Source organism: Manacus vitellinus, unplaced genomic scaffold (assembly GCF_001715985.3).
Source record: "Manacus vitellinus isolate BGI_N305 unplaced genomic scaffold, ASM171598v3 scaffold_15_pilon, whole genome shotgun sequence".
NCBI lineage: Eukaryota > Metazoa > Chordata > Aves > Passeriformes > Pipridae > Manacus > Manacus vitellinus.
The window spans coordinates 4,350,856-4,369,165 of NW_021939122.1; the positions used below are offsets into that span (position 1 = coordinate 4,350,856).

At 43.1% G+C, this 18,310-nt stretch overlaps 1 protein-coding gene across 2 annotated transcripts in view; it reads left to right on the forward strand.

Annotated features, from left to right (window-relative positions):
* SORBS1 (sorbin and SH3 domain containing 1) overlaps positions 1-18,310 on the forward strand; it is a 76,863-nt gene that overhangs the window by 46,632 nt on the left and 11,921 nt on the right. Inside the window, exons 21-31 of one of the 2 annotated variants that reach the window (XM_029958485.1) lie at positions 517-618; positions 1,958-2,007; positions 4,892-5,067; positions 6,651-8,165; positions 8,898-8,983; positions 10,534-10,701; positions 12,137-12,183; positions 13,680-13,794; positions 13,902-14,027; positions 15,070-15,264; positions 17,147-17,875. In XM_029958485.1, the coding sequence (XP_029814345.1) occupies positions 517-618; positions 1,958-2,007; positions 4,892-5,067; positions 6,651-8,165; positions 8,898-8,983; positions 10,534-10,701; positions 12,137-12,183; positions 13,680-13,794; positions 13,902-14,027; positions 15,070-15,264; positions 17,147-17,875 (3,309 nt within the window). The remainder of the gene's footprint in view (positions 1-516; positions 619-1,957; positions 2,008-4,891; positions 5,068-6,650; positions 8,166-8,897; positions 8,984-10,533; positions 10,702-12,136; positions 12,184-13,679; positions 13,795-13,901; positions 14,028-15,069; positions 15,265-17,146; positions 17,876-18,310) is intronic. The other variant, XM_029958486.1, reaches the window with a different exon arrangement.

The window sequence follows — 18,310 nt, forward strand, 5'->3', positions numbered from 1 at the left end:
TATGTGGTTTTTTGTTTGGTTTTTTTTTTTTGTAACATTGCTTGGGTTTTGTGTGCTTGTGAGTGATTTTTTTTAATTGGGCTTGAGCTCATTAGCCTAACAATTAAGTAGCTAGTAAATTGATTTAATAAACAATTCTTAAATCATAATCAGCTGTAATTTAGAGTGGTGGTTTTGCTATCTTGACTTGAAATGATAATTATACTAACAGCATAATGCATATTGTTACAGTATCTTTTTTTTTTCTTACAGGTGGGTTTTATAACTTTATGGTTTGTAGAAATAGATTCTAGCAGGCCTGTGCATCTCTTGATTTGAATGTTAAGTGCTTAAAACTATTTCCTCTGTAATGATTGAAACATGATTAATTGCTAGTGAATTTCTGTGTATTGTTCATACCACCTTCATCTTTTTTTCAATTAAAAAGGCTCGCTTTTTTTTTCAAAATTAACATTCCTTTGGTTTCCCCTAACCCTAAGCATTATTTTCCCATTCTTCTTCTCCTTCTTTAACCAGACTGATCTAGAAAAAGACCTCTACCTCTACCAGACTGAGTTAGAGGCAGATTTAGAAAAAATGGAGAAGCTTTATAAAGCGCCACATAAAAAGCCACAGAAGGTATTTCCTATTCTTTTCATGCTGCCAATCCCTGTTTCCAAACTCTCTGCTCTAATCTATTCACTGCTGGATGATTATTAAATGAGGTTGGGATAAATAATGGCTCTGACCGTTCTGACTGCATGGCTTGCTGTGTCGCTGTCAGAAATAATAGAACATGATGCTGAGAATCCGGCTTGAAATCCATTTCAGATACAGTGATTTCCTCTCTCCCCCATTTGCTTTCAGCTGCCCCTCACCCCCATCTCAGTCCCCCTTTCGGGTTTAGAGTTCAGTGTCTGCAAAAAAAACCCTCTCTATTTTTCACATGAATAGGCAGCAGCAATCAGCTTAAAATTCTTGGTTGGCGTGTCACGTCATCATCTCGTGCCTTTCAAGCGTGTTGCCATCTACCCTCCCTTCATACAAGCTCTGCTCTGTGCTAGGAGCTCACGCCTACCCAAGATTTTGGATATTCCCAAGAGATTTTACACAATTTTCCTTACACTGCACCTTGTCGTGGCCTTCTAGGGCAGGTCAGCTGCAGCTGCTGCTTCGAGGGTCTGCAGGACTCGAACCATGAAATGATAGATTAATTGGTAACACGCCATTTTTTCTATTTTTTTCTGTTGTTGATTTTTTTTTTTGAAACTGCGGCATTTCACCAGGACTTGAAAAAGCTGCTTTATCAAACCCAAGATTTGCTTTTTCTTCTTACATGGGAATCCTCACATATATGAGGGGACACCAGATAGAGCATTTCTGCTAAAATCATCTTCAATTTTTAAATAATGTGTCTAGGAAGTGTTAGATGGATTTAAAGCAAGCGGATAAGAACTGGCTTTTGCTATTGAACCTGTGCAGCTGGCATTGCTTCTCTTAAGTAAGGAAACTGAACTGAAATGTTGCTTTTCTTATTAGAGCTTTGATATTTTTTTGAACGCTGAGGAATGTACTGTGCTGCAGAAATGTAATATACCTTTAAAGCAAAGGCGGGCAGTGACCGGCTGGGGGAAAAGCTTGGGGAAATAATTATGAGCATGTGTCTCCTGGTCATGGCCCAGCTGGTTATCTCTTCTTGCTTTTGGCTTTATTCACAATGACTCATTTGCAGACAAAAGAATAGGCACTGCGAAAAGGCATCGGCTGTGCTAAAAACCTGTCACTGCCCTGAAGGAACTCAGAAATCGTTGCTTTTCTGCAAAGACACTGGCAGCTTAAACTGCATTTTAGACTTAAACCCCAGTGTCTCCTATAGGCTAATATTCAAGCAATAGATGGAAAATTACTTAAGCAAGCCTTTTTTTTTCTTCTCACGTATAAGTGCGTATCAATGACTCCTTTGTTTGGACTTTTGCAGAATACGGCAGGTGTTACTCCTCTGGAAACTTCCACAGACCATTCTTCCTAGTAAGTTTTTCAGTTGCTTTTTGATGTCTCTTTTGCGGTCTGAGGTCATGTAGGACAGGGTTTTGTGAACTGGAAATGGGTTGGCTTTATTTTTTGGGGATGGATATAGGCAAATGCATGTACCTTAAGAATTATACGTGTACTTTAGATGAGTCCAGGTACAATATCTGCTCTTTGATCTTGAATGAATTTTGAAGCGATTACATGAGAGATTGGATTGTCTAGACAAGATTTGCTGATTGTGCCAGGCAGTGGCTTAAAAAAAACCCAAGAGACTTTTAACTTCGTCTTGATGAAGTTTGCAAATTGACTGTATCTTCATGCAAGTAACATTATTGTGTGGAATAAACAAAAATTGTTTGTTACACGTGTATGATAGATTGGCGCCTGCTAGGTATTCCCTGTTATGTGCACCAGATCAAAAGGATGCTGTTGATGGAAGGCAATAATTTTCCAGTCTACAGAAAGGGAACAGTGGTAGGAGTAACAGTATTTCTCAAAGATCTAACGTGGCACTGATTTTTCAGAGGAATATATAATAAGCAGTATATTCTGTCTAAATGAGTTGGTTTTTCTTAAAAGAGGAACACATGACAAAAAAAACCAGAGAAAGATGCTGAGCTGTGCTGAGTTACTTGAGTCGTACTGAGTTATTTGAGCCATGGAGCCAACTCCTACTGTGAGCCTGCTGCTCCTTGTAATTGGACTGAATACTTAATATTGTCCATAGGCACAGTGATCCCCTCTACGAGGATGGTTTGTTAAAAAAGGCAAATTCTTCTCCAGATACCCATTAATACCATGTGTGTTCATAGCCCCTCTGGGGGCCTTAGAGGTCTCCTGTGCTTCTTTCAACTCAATTCCCTTCTGTCTGGGTTCATTCTGCTGGGAAACACACACTGCTGCATCTTGTCGATTGCTCCTATGACTCTTTGTTTTGGTAGGAAGAGAGCAATAAAATAAATGGAAAAAATCAGAGATTAGCATAAATAGCTTATTTTTGCCCATGACTGATAAGGTTTCTGCCCATGGCAGCACTGTCTCTGCCACCCAAAACATTCAGGAGCGCCAATGTCTGATCCAGTGGAGAGAAAGCAACCTGAGTATGCTGGGAATGGGACACAATAGTGAGGCCCAGTGGAGTTGCACACTCTTTCCTGTCCTGCTTTTAGAGAGCAGGGAGAAAAGATCGCTGGAGTTTATTGTCTTATTTTTGGAGTGTTGCACTTCTCTCCATTCACCCAATCCTGATCTTGCAGACTGCTTTGGCCCTACTGCAGTACTGCTTGCTGGCCTTATTAATAAGGGAGCAACTGGTAAAGGGATTCTTTGAAATGCCTCCTCTCTCTCCCACAGGTGTATGCTGAAAGAGGATTGTTTTAACCCTTTGTTTTTTTAACAACTAGGCTAACAACTTACCTCATGGCAGTCATTATGCCCTGCAGCATCTGGCAGGACTTCCTCAGGTACCTGACAAAGAGAAGCACTGGGATAACCCTTATAGGAAAAAACAGCTTTGTAGCAGTGGACCTGTTTGAGCATTGTTTAGGTTGAAAAAGTGACAGTATTCCCTTCCCCTTTTGTGGTGCTTTTCATGAGCTTTTACTCCAGAAAGTAATTTGACTGCATATGACCTGTTTTTCCTTGTCTGGAAACTAAAATCATCTTTGTGATCCAGACATTGTGTAATTTCACCTCCATAGCCAGTCCTCTGATGTGTTTGAAAGCTTTCTCTTTGCCCCAGAAGTACAATGTCTGTCCAAAATAAACAGATGCATGTACAAATTTATCCACAACAAGCAGGCATAACCATAAGCATTTCCACATTCACATTTGAATCACTCTTGGATATCAGGATGTCAAATATTTCTATTAATTGGCAAATCTGTATATTTTTATTTTTTCAAACTTTCCAGCAGTCATGCTTTGGCCCCAGAATAACTTTGTGTGAGACTCAGTCTTATTCAGGTTGAGCACAAGAGCTGGTATCAGATGAGCTTAGCTTTTAGGAAAACATAGTCTGCCTGATTGCTCAGTAAGTTTTTACACCTGAAAGGTCATTTATGCCATGGCATTATTGGTTAATCTTTTAGAGAGAAAACAGTGAAATCTAGAAATCAGATGTGTGAGCGTACTTGTGTCGGTGCATGACTAGAAAAGGGGTTTGAAATAAATTTCCAGTCTTTAAAAGCCTCTTAAATTAAAATTATACTCATTTTAACAGCATTCTGTTTATATATCTGCATGGTAGACCTAGAGTCCAGGGATTTTTATTCCCTGTAGCAGAAGCCTGAGACAAAGCTGAGCAGAACTCTGCACATCTGGGAATTTCTTTGGCAATTAAAACAGTAGTGTCTATAGCCTTGTACTATTGCTTCTCTGCATGGTTCCTCACTAATGGGCTTCAGAAGTTGCTCTGGGAGTCTTGAACTGTAGTGTTGACTGGGAGGCTGAACTGGTTGAGGTGAACTGGTTGAGCTGTACTTTATAAGCAAGAGACAGACATGGCTAGTGTTTAAGGAGAGGAAACTGGGAGCTAGAAGGTATTTGTGCTACTTCCAGCTAACCAATGAATTTCTTCATGTGTGCAAAGAAACCATGCATCTGCTCTGACTGTTGCCTCATCTGTAAAATAGAGGAGTGCCTTCCTGTCACTGGTTTTCAGGTGGAGCCTGGACCTGCTCCACCTCAACTCAGGTGGAGAATGCTTCGTAGTGCCAAACCTAGAACATCACAATGTATTCATAACCTCTTCATTCAGCACCAGTTCTTCATATACAATCTATTCTGGGTTCAAAAGTGTGGTTTTCCCTTACTTTTACATAAAGCTCTCAGCAAACAGAACTGACCCCCTGGTGTCCCTCCCCTTTTTTGTGTATTCCAGCTCCACCTATTCACCCAACTACAATGCAGTGAAGAGGGAGTCGGAGCAAACTCTGGGAGACCCTGCTACCTTGGAGAATGAAAGGCAGATTTATAAGAGTGTACTGGAAGGTGGAGATATCCCATTCCAGGGACTGAGTGGTCTCAAGCGACCTTCAAGCTCTGCTTCCACAAAAGGTAGGTGGTCAGGGCACTAACATCTTCTGCATTCTGCACAGTGTCAAAAGCCAGGTGATACGGGGCAAACTGCTGCAAGGTTTAGAGTCCTATTCAAGCCAGTTGAGATTTTTGCTGTCCTTCCTCCTTGCCATCCTCTGTGTTCCCACCCTTTTTTCTCTCAGACCACGCTGGCCAATATTTTTCATGGTGCCTTTAACCGATCCAGGTTCCTCTTCCCAAGAGAGACCAGCTCCCTCCATCCAGCACCTCAGCCACACCCCAAACCCTCATGTTCTTCCTCGAGGTAGCTTAGGCTGGCCTTGTAATCCATTTGCTCCCACTGCCTTGCCATGCTAGAGCCCTTCCTTGCCTTTTCTGTTCTTCCCGCTGCAGTATCTCAGCAGGCCACCCCAGTCTGCTGGCCTGGCTACCCTGGTGTAGCTGGTGCCATGTGCTCCACAGCCTCCTGCCTGCCAGGGATGTACAGAGAATGCATGGGTCACTGAACCAGCAATTGCTGGCTGAACCAGCCAGCTCTGGGACCGTGAGCCAGAAGAGATCTATCTCCTCCCCTTTCCTCCCCCCATCACAGACTCTCTAGAAGAGTAAGACAAGGAAGAGCCTGACTCCCATCAGGGAGTTGTACTGGGGAATGTACCTCTGAGCCAACTTCAACCTAAAAATGGCTTGAGATGGGGAGAGGACTGGAGAAGGAATGTGTTGGGTTTCTGAACTGCTCTCCCTAAAAATAGTACATCACACCAAAAAGGTCTCTCTGTCTCCATCTTCCAGCTGTTTTTCAGCATTTTGTCAGGCCTGTAGGGCAGGAAGTCAAACTGGATCTGAACAAAAAAAATCTGTTCAGTTATTTTTCCCCAAACTGCAATTGAACCTGAATCATTATTTTGACATTTGAATTCGAACTCAAATTGGAAACAGACCTAAAAGCTGCAGTCTAAGCTGAAACCAGGCTGCATCCTTCTTAAAAAAAGAAAAATGTCCTGATCTGACTCCTTGAATTTTAAAGCAAACATGGTCAGCCACATTGTCTGAAGGACACTCAGCTTATTCCTAGTATGGGGAATCTCTAAGCGGGCATCTCTTGGGCAAGGTCAGCTGATATGGTGTGCTTGTGCTGGCACAGTCAGCCACTGTTTGTTTTCTCCCTCCCAAGGAATAAACTGTTTGGCAAGCACTGTGGTGAGACCATAGTAGGTGTGATTATAGGCTTGGTATAAAGCCATTTTTGTGATGTTAGTGCCTCTGCATTCTTGCTGACACCCTGATCCTGCCCAGAGTTCAGTTCCCTTTTCCATGGTGCCACAGCTTCCTTGGAAGCTTAGCACTTTTTAGGAGGGTACCTTCAAAGTGCTCCAGATCTGCTTCTGGCCAACCCTCTCATTTTAGAGACATTAGCAGCACTTCACCCACTCCTGTAAGCGCAGCTTGTTTTGCAGTTTCTTCCTGCTTTTCTTTGTTTTGGAATTTTGTTTCTTTAAAGTGCATTTTATGACATCCAAGCATGTTCTTTCTCCTTTCTCAATAGCTTTCTAGCACTTAAGCTAACAGGTTGTATTTATTTTATTCTGCATGCTTACCAGTGGATCGTAAAGGTGGGAATGCTCATATGACTGCACCCTCTTCAGTTAATAGCCGAACCTTTAACGCTAGTCATACCGGTATGTTAGGTCACGCATGTAAACATAAGAAGCCCTTATCAGCTGCAAAAGCCTGCATTACTGAAATCCTCCCTTCTAAATTCAAACCCAAACTAGCAGCTCCAGCTGCTCTTGTGCAGGACAAGACGGGTATCTTGCTGTCTCACGAGAAAGCTCAAAGCTGCGAAAACCTTCGTAGCTCCGTTGCCTTGTTTGATAATAAAAAGGCTTTCATGGTAGATATAGGGGAAAGCATAGAAAACATCTTTATGAAGTCAAAGCAAGAGTATGCCATCAAATCTGGCAGTACCATGAGCCTGCAGGAGTATGGCACCAACTCTAGGAAAGGCTGCCTGTTCCGTGCCTCCAGAAAAAGTGGGATGGAGTTTACAACGCTCTATAAAGACATGCACCAGATCAACCGTTCCAGGATCCATTTGGACACAGTCTCCTCCTGCAGCGTGAAGGATATTGCATCTCAGTTTGAGAATGAAGCAAAGGACAAGATGGAGCACAGCCTTAGTCGAGAGGATTCAGAGCAGATCCCCAAAGACACTGTTTCCTCCCGTATCAGTGCCTTCGAGCAGCTGATCCAGAGATCCCGATCAATGCCCTCACTTGACTTTTCCCCTGGACAAAACAAATCCACCACTTCTCTTCAGTCTAAAATTTGTCTGAGTGCTGCATATTCTGCAGAGATTCTTCTGGATTTGTCAAAAGCACACCAAGAAGAGAAGGATGCTGCCTGCTTGGCCGACAAATCCTCCCGCTCCTGCAGCAATGTGGAGGACACGGCTTCGGATGTCAGTGACGCCATCCCTATGGACACACTTTCAGCTTGCACAGATGAGATAGATCTTCTCTCAAATGCCTCCAATGATAGTGGCAGCAGCAGCAGCAACCTCAATGGGCCTCAGAAGCATAAAATCAACAGATGCAAAGGCCCATGCCCAGCTTCCTACACCAGGTTCACTACCATCCGAAGGCATGAACAGCAGCAAGCCTCCAGGAACCCTGATTCCAAAGGGGAAGTCTATGGGGACAGGCACATGCTCCCCAGAAACGTCTACCTAATGAGTCCGCTCCCATTTCGATTGAAAAAGCCCTTCCAACACAAATCCTGCAGAACTCCATCCCCAGACTGCCTGGCAAGCCTGGCAGTGCCCAGCCCTGAGAACCCAGATGACCCCATACAGCTGCAGGGGAATGTAGGAAACAAGAGTCACCACTCCCAGCACCAACTGTTCTTCAGAAGCAGGCCTCTTGCCCCCAGGCGCCTGTCTTCCTTTGACATTGTGGAAAGGCTTGGCTACTTCCCCACCACGGGACCTAGCCGAGATAGCTTCATGGGCCGGGCTGACACTCCTGACTCCTTAAACAATGGGAACCCTGTTCCATATGCTCTCAGCCTGGACACAAACAACAACCCGCAAAGTGAACTTGGGACGTACCTAGGAGGTGGTTTTTGTGTTCTTTACCAGTTTCTCTTCATCTGTCTTCTTGCTTCCTTTCTCCTCCCCTTTTCTTCCACAACCCTTGCATTTTTACTCCTCACCTTTGCATCCCCTGACTCTTTTTTTTTTTTCCCCCTAGTGTGTCTAACGTCCTTTGCGTGTCTTGCTCAGCATTTTTGTTCAGGACTTGTTAACAGCTGCACTTCTGAGAAACGATTTCCGCTGCCTTTCTAATCACATCAGGTTCAGTTTATCTCTCAAGCAGCTCTGGGGATGCAAGAATCTCAACATGAGATGTTTCTTATCCTGTATCATTTACACACATGGGAATTATAAAGCAAACCCAGATGATTTGCTTTAAAGGAGTAGTTTCTCAAGGTCTAGTTGTGTGTGCGTGTGTGTGTGTGTGTATTAAACTTTTCTCAACAGTAAAATGCCAAATCATTCTTTGATGGCAGTGAATCCTTTCTTTACAAAGTCCTTCTATGTCTTTACACTTTCCTGTACCGTTATTTTCTCCCTATTTTTGGATCTTTGTTCACATGTACAGCCCAAAAGGGAAAAAAATGAAAATGGATAAATTATCAACATCTGATTGGCAATTTGGTCAATGGCAATTGAGAATCCTTACTGTTATAATGGAAACAAATTGTTTAAAAATATCTATTTTTTTCCTTTCTGGTTATGCTAGATAAATCCATCTGTATTTTAACTTCCTTATGTTGTTTTGAAGTAGATTCAGAATCACCAAGGCATTTTGCACCAGTTGATTACATGGAAACTCCAGAAGAAATTATCCGCAGGCGGCATGATGACAAAGAGGTAATGCTCTCCTTTATGGCCTCATAACAGTTGTAGGAGCCCCACATAGAAGAAACATAGCATTCAGCCTTATGGAAGGACAGCTTGTACGTCCATGACACTGTACTGGAAAATAGAGCACCAAGCAGGAACTAGAATGTTTTAATTTCAATACTATCTCTGCCACTGATTTGATGTATAATGTGTATAGTTCAGTTTAGCTTTTGTTTCAAATTAGCCTGATAGTTCTTATCAGTTGCACAGAATTATATATAGGGGCCTTAAATAATAAAGGTTGGAGATGTATGTGAGATGTGGTCCAACACCCCAGTACTCTCAGATAAAGATGGTTAATCTGTTGTTGTTCTTCATGCAAGCCACTTGAGTCGGTATTGATCAAACTGGTGAAAAACAGTATTTTTCCTGTGGGGGTCCTCAGGTTTTGAATAGCAAATGTGAGATATTTTAAGCTATCAGAAAGTGGGAAGTTTTTCTCCAGTGCAAAATGGAATTCTTTATGGTGTCTGAAGTTGTATCAGTCCTTTTTGAACTGTCTGAGCAACACTGGGACAAGGCAAAATAATGGAAAAGCCACATAGACTTTTCAGCACTGACTGTACTCAAGCTGAGTTAAAGAAGTTATAAAGTGATTGCTTTCCAGGAAGGTGGAATTAATTTCCCCTGCCTGGGGGAGGGGGATAAAAAGTTTTATTTTTCATGTTAATTTTCTGAGTTCAGATAATGTTTATCTATGCTTTGAAATACGGTAAAACCCACTCTTAATTCCTATGTGAAAAATGTATTTTTGCTGTCTTCTCCTATGAAATAGTTAGTAATCCTCCAACTTCCAAAATCCAGCATGAGAACTCGTATAAGACCAGAACTCTGCATTCAGTAAGGCCTGCTGGCTTTAAATGAGTTAGCACAGAGCTGAACTCTTTAGCCTACAGTCAGCCCCAAAAGGTGGGAGAATCCCTCCGCCCAGGTACTCAAGAATGCACGTTTCCATTAGTGTGCTGGAGACTGAAGAAGTCCCAAATAATTCTTTGGGGTTTATTTACCTTATTTTACCAAGTGTGTTACACGAGCCGAAAGGAAGTGTGGGAGAACTTGAATGTGGTTACGCACTCTCCCAAGCTCCTTGCAAGGCTCAGGGGACTTCAGTGCCTCATAACTTACCAGTGGGGCTGATTCAGGTCTCTTGAAAGTCAATGAGAGAAACTCCTTGTTGGTTGAAGGGGGGTTGGATCAACTCTCTACATTATCAGTAATCTTCTTAGAAGCTCCCAGGAGCTGCCCAAAACTTAGAAAAACTCATTGACTTTCATCAACTTTGGATCAGATCCTCTGTATGAGATGGATTTCAGTTATGCCATAATGATGATGTACCTTCTGTGCTTGCAAAATGAAAGGGTATTGTTAGTAGATAGTTAGTAGAATCAGTATTTGATATTGACCTGTAAAACCCCAGATATTTGCAGGGACCTCAGGAATTTTAGTCACATTTATGGCAGCTTTTGAATGCCTTTAACTAGATGATTTACTGCCCATTTTATGCAATTTTATGGCAGAAACTTTTAGAGGACCAGAGACGGCTTAAACGTGAGCAAGAAGAAGCTGATATTGCAGCTAGAAGGCACACAGGGGTTATTCCAACGCACCATCAGTTTATCACTAATGAGCGATTTGGGGACCTCCTAAATGTAGACGATACAGCAAAGAGGAAATCTGGGTCAGAGGTCTGTTTTAGTTACCTCAGTCTGCTGCTTGACCCAAAGCAATAATTGCCTCTCACAATGTTGTGCTTTAGGCCGACATTAGCTCTTCAGAGAATGTCGTTTGTTGTTTTTTTTCCACCTTCCCCTTTCCCATTCTGGCTTCATTTAGATCTGCTTTGACTCTTGTGCCTGGTAAATTAATTGATAGCTCTATACCAAGCTGCATATATTAAAGCATGCCTGCTGAGAATTGCTGGTGCACACCTGTGATGCATGCCTTTAAATATCAGCTACTTAGTGAATCAAAGGCATTCTACATCTTTTGCATCATATTGCTACATTGTCTTCTTGTCTGTGCCTTATGCTTAGAAACTTCATGTCTTGTTGATCCTGGCCATGTGACATAGGAGGGGTTTTTTTTAGAAATACATAGTTTTTTCTCTTGAAATATGCTTAATGTGCTTTAGAAACAATCGGAAAAAGTCTCAGCATATTTCACTGCGTATGACCTGGTTGGACTTTCTGAAAGAGACAAAGGAAGAGGTAGGTGGCTTTTCCAAGAGCCCAAGGCACTTCTCCCAGAGACTGGATGCTAGTCCAGGTGTCATGGCCAAATGCCTTTTCTGCCTCACAGGGACTGCTGCTGGACTCCTGGCATCAGCTCTGTTTCCCCAGAGGTGCCGCATTGCGGTGGTGGGTGGGGTGGTCACCATATGGCTGGAGTACACCTGTCTGCCCTTTATCTGATTTCAGATGCTCTGGAGCCTCATGAATGCGACTACTACTTATTTTATGCTCTGTTATCAAAATGACTTTAAAATTGTCTGAATATTTTGTGGCCATTAGAAGATTAACCAAGTAAATCAAGCCTTAAAACCTGCGCCTGCTGTCAACATCATTTTTGTCTTTGTAGCCACTGAAGACTTTTTTTAGACATATGCTTAATTTATTTATATTTTCTCCTCACCTTTGTCTCTTTCCTACCAATTGACATGGAGTACATGGGTCATATTGCAGTATTCAACAGGGTCAGGTAATAATCAATAAGAGCCACATCAAATAATATCCTACTGTTTTTTCCCAGCTAGTAAATTTTTTTTTCCATTTAAATGTCAAGAGAAATTTGGTCCTGGAGCCCCAGTAAATTTAGTTACTGGAGCAGCTTTCATTTTTCAGGATTAGTCACATTTAAAAGTTACTGCTGCTAAATCCATTTCCTGTAGAGCTCTTAATTACTGCTATACCAGAAGTTGGCACTTTGTGTCCTGGTGGGAGATGCCCATCCAGCATACTTGGACCATAATACCAGTTGCACGCAAGCTTGTAGCAGAATACCTGCATCCAAGTTTTTCCCCATGCTAATGTTAGCTATAGAAGAGTTTGGGTGCTTTTCCTCAGAAGAGGATTGAAAACCTAGTTATTATTTTAATGTGTTGATTTTTTTTTTGATCTCTAGATGAGACCTGCTAGAGCCAAGTTTGACTTTAAAGCACAAACGCTAAAGTGAGTACAGCTTGCTATGACTGCCTTGAGTGTTATTCCTCTGCTTTTTCCTCTAGGATGCAGCATTTATGAAGTGTCATGCAACTGGATTCATGTTTTTGAAGTGTCTTCCCAGCAGCATAAAGCAAAGGTGTCCGTAGTAAGGCAGGGAAAAGTAATATGAATGTTGCAGATCGTATCTTCTGAAGGACCTTAAGGAAAATGTCTTATTTCTCAGTGCATTTCTGTCCCACATGTTTTTTAGGGCAAACCCACATTCTTTACTGGAACCAGCGAGTGCTCCCCTGAGGGTGGGTGGAGCCACAGGAGAGCAGCATTCACTTCACTGTGCCAAGCATAGCCCAAAGGCAGAAGGGACTAAAAGAGATGCCTAGCTTTAAGTGTGTAGGTGGTCCCTTGACTCAGGATTTCCCTAATTCAGGACCTGTAAGTCTGCAGAGTGGTCACTGCTCTCCTGGCATTTGTGGTGTCATTGTTGTACCTCCAAGCCCTGTTATGGTCCTTTGGGTGAATTACACAGCACTACTTGTTCTTTTTGGGAAACACTGCTTTGAAGAGAAAGCCTGGAAGGCCCTTCCCTCTGCATAGGGCTGGAGAAACTCTCATTTTAATATTACTAGGAGGGAAGAAAGAAGAACAGAATTCAGTGAAGGACCTGTTGTTTTTCTTCTCAGGTGCTAATGTCCTGGGAATATTTTTGTTATATGTTCTATAGGTGATGATTTGTAATGATTTACATAGCATCTGCCCAGCACTTCTAATAAAACTGAGGCAGATGTAAGGTGTAACTGTTGTGTCCCTTGAGCAGAACATACCAGGGTGCCAAACAAAAGTAAAGGAGAGCTTGTGAAAAACGTCCTAGGAAAGGCTGTGTTGTTTGTTTTCTTCTGGGGATCCAAGTAGTAGGTTTATGAGTGTAGTACAGGCTGCCCATAGTAGACGTTCTTCAAGCTGCAGACATTCCTAAATTTAGCACTGAAGACTGTAGATTAAAATTCCAATTGTTAACCCAGTTGAGGTCAGTGGTTGTGCAACCACAAGCTGGCCAGAAATGTAATCATTGCAGGATCAGCATTGGCATGTGAGGTTAATCTAATCAACAAACTAGTTCACATTAAAATCATGTGTCACTGTGGAAGGCACTTGTGACATGACTGTTTCAAAACAGTAATTGAGGGCTGTTCATCGTATCCAACATGGAAAGCAACCAGTGTCATCTTTGGTTTAAGCTTGACCTCATTGCTGCTGTAGAGTGTGTGGTTAATAGGGCCCTCATAGGCCAGCTTTTTTTGACAGGATACTCAAAGAGCAAGAGAGTCCCTGCACATCACAATGCAAACAGAGTAATTCTCAACATTTAGCTTTCACTTGGTGTGGAGCACGCTGTGTATCAACAGACTGATGCAGACCTTGTTACCTAGGGATTGCTGGACAGAAAAGGAACACGTCTGCTCTCCTTCAGTGAAGTTCTGATGGAGTGTTTGTGTCGTTAACAGGGAACTTCCTCTGCAAAAAGGAGATATTGTTTACATTTACAAGCAAATTGACCAGAACTGGTTCGAAGGTGAACACCATGGCAGAGTTGGCATCTTCCCACGATCATACATAGAGGTAGCTGCTTTCCTTGCAGGTGTTCTCATTGTCCACTCCCTTTCTGCCACTGACCAGTTTATGGGCTTTTTGTATGAGACTTACCTGATTCTGTTTGTTCATTGTAGCTCCTTCCACCAGCTGAGAAAGCTCAGCCCAAAAAGCCATTACCATTGCAAGTATTGGAATACGGAGATGCTATTGCTAAATTCAACTTCAATGGGGATACCCAAGTGGAAATGTCCTTCAGAAAGGTAGGACTTTTGTTGTACTGATGAATTGAATTCAGACATGATGATGTTTTTAATACTAGTAACTTGCAATGTCCAAATGAAAGTTCCAATAAGATGAACTCTGTATTCAGGAAGGATTCCTTCTCATCATCCATGTTTTTACTCTACAGTCATTATTCAGTGCATTGTAGTTATTGTTGTAAGTAGACTGAATCAAGATGAGCCAATTGCTTCCTTGGGGCTAACTGAGAAGATACTTTGAGCACAAGTGCTGAGAGCCTGGCTCTGCAAGGCAAGTTAGATACTTGGTGACGTGCCTCTCCAGTCTGATAGTATTCAGTGGAGATGCACACAGTCCACGATAATGGTGATTTAGAAAAGAAGGAAACTGGATTCACCTTCCTTCATACTACAAACCAAATCATTGAGCAAGCGAAGTTCTGTGGTATTGAAGTGACTGGCTAGACCTGACTGCAGAGTGAAGGGATGGGAAGGGATTGTGTAATGGCTGTTCAGAACAAAGTCAGCCATATTTAGATTAAGTAGCAGTATTTCTACATCTCAACCAGCCTTCTGTTTTGATGCTCAGATTAGTTCTTGTCTGTCTGCTCTTTTAATTATACATGAAGCTGGGACTTGCAGTTTATATTAAGAATCTGGAAGTCACTTCATTTGTCAGCAAAACAGGAGAGAGCATAGAGAGACCTGGGTTAAACTGCAGACCTGTGCATACTTTCTGTACACCTCATACCTCTGAGAGGCTTGTGGTCAGCCTAAAACTGCTGGTTTCCATTTTTTAACTGGCTTTAGCAAGTAGGGTCTTGAAAATGTGAGCATAACTTAGTCTGCAGACAGCCCAAGTCAACACGAGAAGATGTGCATTTTTTCCTTCTCTCAGCTGAAAAATATCATTCCCACCCAGAGTTTAGGGTTAGGATCACATAACTGGATATAGGGCAAGCTGACTATTATTAGGTCAGCTGCAGCAAGATTAAAAATGTCATCTGCTTTGGAATGATGAAATTTGTTAAAATCAGAACTACATTGCTATTCCTTCTCATAGGGTGAAAGGATCACATTGATTCGACGAGTGGATGAGAACTGGTATGAAGGAAGAATCTCTGGCACCAGTCGCCAAGGCATCTTCCCTGTCACTTATGTGGAAGTGCTCAAAAGGCCAGTGGTCAAGAATGCTGTTGACTATCCTGACCCACCAATGTCCCTCTCCCCCAGCCGCAGCATCACAGCTTCACCACAGGTATTTGGACTAAGTGCAGCCAGTTTCAGCACCTTGCAGAACAGAGGGATTTTGCCATTGCTGTGCAAGAAGGAATAGCTGAAAAAAAGCTGTAGCTAAGACTAGTATTTTGTGCCATAAAAGCCATGTGGTCCCTGCAGTATGCTGCAACTGCAGGAAAAGGTCATGTTTCATTACCAGAAGGGTTAATGAGTGGATCATTTGGGGACTTGGAGACCCAGCTTTTTACCTCTGATCTGTAGCTTCAATCCAGTCCAGGTTGAAAGTGCTGCAGTTCACAACCATGGGATTAAATTTCACTGCCAGAGATGAATTGGTGATCCAGCCTCTCCTCAGTGTGCGTTTACACTTTACAGACCTTCACTGTGATAAGTGAATTTCATATTATGACTATTAAAAGGGTGTCACAGACTGCTATGGTCATTATGTTGATCCCAGACAGCTTGAATTAAGCTGTATACTTGCCCCTATCTGTTCCAGCTTGTGACCAAGATTTTGAGAGACAGGGTCAGGAGAGGAGCCTGTATTGTTTGAAATGGGTGCTAAATGAACTCAGGTTTTGAGAGCAGGTCAGTCTGGTATTTGCCATGAATATTAGATTCACTATAAATCATACTGTAATTCAAAGCAGAAATCAAAATGGCAGCAGGTATGGGGATCCCAGAATATTTACTGTGGAAAATTTATCAGGGAGGCACTGAGTCTCTAAATCCCTTTGTTTTGCTCCCATCCTGCAAATACTTAAGTAAGAAGATCAATATGCATACCTGGGTCATGGCCATGAGGTTCTGGTGCATCCCCCTCTCACCTGTGGGACCAAAGCAAGGTCATTCTGAGGTTAAGACTGTAAGGAACATAAGTGAAGAACTGGGACTGGGAGGAAAGGATATACAATACAAGATGGATGGGGAAAAAAATACCATGACTCATGCCTGTTGTCTGTCTGGATCTTCCTGAAAAGGAGTGGCTTTAGTCTTAACCACTGTATAAAGAGGAAAAACTTGTTGCTTGTTTGGAATTGCCTGTGAAAGTGGACCTCGGCTGAGCTTTTCTGTTTGAGCTTGGCAGCCTCTCCATAGCTGTGGCCTATCTGCCACAAGCTCTCTGCAAGCTTCTGACGGAAGGGATCATATCCACCTTTTTTTGGTTTCCTTTGCTATTCTTTCGATTCCTCCCCTAGTAAATCAATTCTCTCCCTGCTTTTTTGCCTGACTTGGCAGAGGACTGAGAACTACTCTAACCAGTGCTAATGTAGTTCTCACTGATGTCACCAGTCATAAGAGCTAAGGGCAAGACTTGTATATGTTCTGCCCTTATAAACATAGGATGTATTTTAATCACCTAAAGAGCAAATAGCCACAGGTGGCTTTTGTGATCCCTTTCTCCTGCACAGCTTCCGCAATACAAGTTTCTTGAGGAGAAGGCATTGCTCATACTAGAGTTGGATGAAGTCAAAATTCACTGCAGCAGTGAATTCTGGCTGGGTCTGCAGTGTGAGTTATGGGCCCCCAGCTATTGCTGCCAGGCCAGACAAATGCTGCTTTCTGCCATCATGGATGGTGGCTTCAACTGCTCCCTGAGGAACTTAGGGCATATGGTATGAAGTCAGAGGTCTTCCACAAGATGTTTTGTGTCTGGGATCCTTGCAAAGTCTGGAGAGGGGTATTAGCAGCATAGATACAGACTGAACCCTGTGGTTGGGGTAGCTGTGAACAGCATGTCCTCCAACAGGATGCACCATAGAAAACTTACGCACGTGGTCACAGATCTGCTTCTCTCTACACTCGCTCTCTCTCCTTTTACTTGTGCTCAGTTTTGTATTTCCTTTATTATTTTTTTGTTCATTTCTTTCTTTTTCTCTCCTGCTTTTGTCTCTTTCAAGTCTCCCAGCTCTGAGCTGCTCCATACACCAACTCCTCCGCCTTTGCCTTTCGCGCGCCGCGCCCTATCTCCAGAGGTGCAGGCGGTCACCTCTGAGTGGATTGCTCTGACCGTGGGAGTGTCTCCCAGCACCACTCCTGCCATAACTCCTCCACTGCCTCCTCCGCCTGAAGCTTCCCTCTCTCACACTGACTATCTCTCGCCTTCTGCTGCAGCCAGCCCTTCCCCCACAGTCAGCCTCCACCATTCTCATCTCTCTGGCTCCTCGACTCCCAGGTCCATTAAATCCCCATTGCCCTCTTACTCATCTAGACCTCAGTCCTCTGCCCACAGTTTCTCTCAGGCCACTCCACAAAGCGAAGAAAAGTTTGTTGACTCCCCTCCTCCCAGCGTGACCTACTCTAGCTCCTCTCGCTGGGCAGTGGAGAGCCCCGAAAGCATCCTGGCAGAGCAGCGGGACACCACTGGCAGCCAAGCCTGGTTCCAAAAGACTAGAGAGGGCAGCAGCAACCCCGAGCAGAGCGCTCATGCTGTTCCCAAGATCTCTGTTGAGCGCTGCCTGAAACCATCCCAACTAGACATGCGTGCGAGCCCAGAAAAGAGACCTGTGGGTTCCTCTGAGGACAACCAGTTGTGTCAGGAGCTAATGGCTATTGTTCAGGGAGGTAAAACAGAGAAAAAAGATGTGAGGAAAGGTGATCTGGGAAAGTTTCAAAGCGGGGAAAAGAAGGTACTTCTCCTGCATGTGTATGTGCTGCTCTGGACTGCTGATTTTTATTTAACTGACGTGTTGAGGTTTGTGCTGCTCTGTTGGCCAGGCAGAGCCAGTGGCTGCCACATGTCATTTTGATGATCCTAAGGCTGTCTTCCAGGGGTCACCAGTGGCATTCACTTGATAGCAGATCAAAAAGTTTTACAAGAGGGCTCAAGAGCAGTGTAGTGCAAATTATTTTAGAACGGATAATAACACAGGACTGACACAATCAGTCACATCTAATGAAGTGATTGTCCCAGACAGTGGCTGTTACCAAATGTGTCAGATCAAAGTGTGATACAGGCCTCATGCCCGCATACCTCACTGTGTAGAATACAGACAATTCCTTGCTATTCAGAGATTTTCCAGTGTGCAGTGGATCATCTTTGGTTATAGAATTTGTTTGTTCCT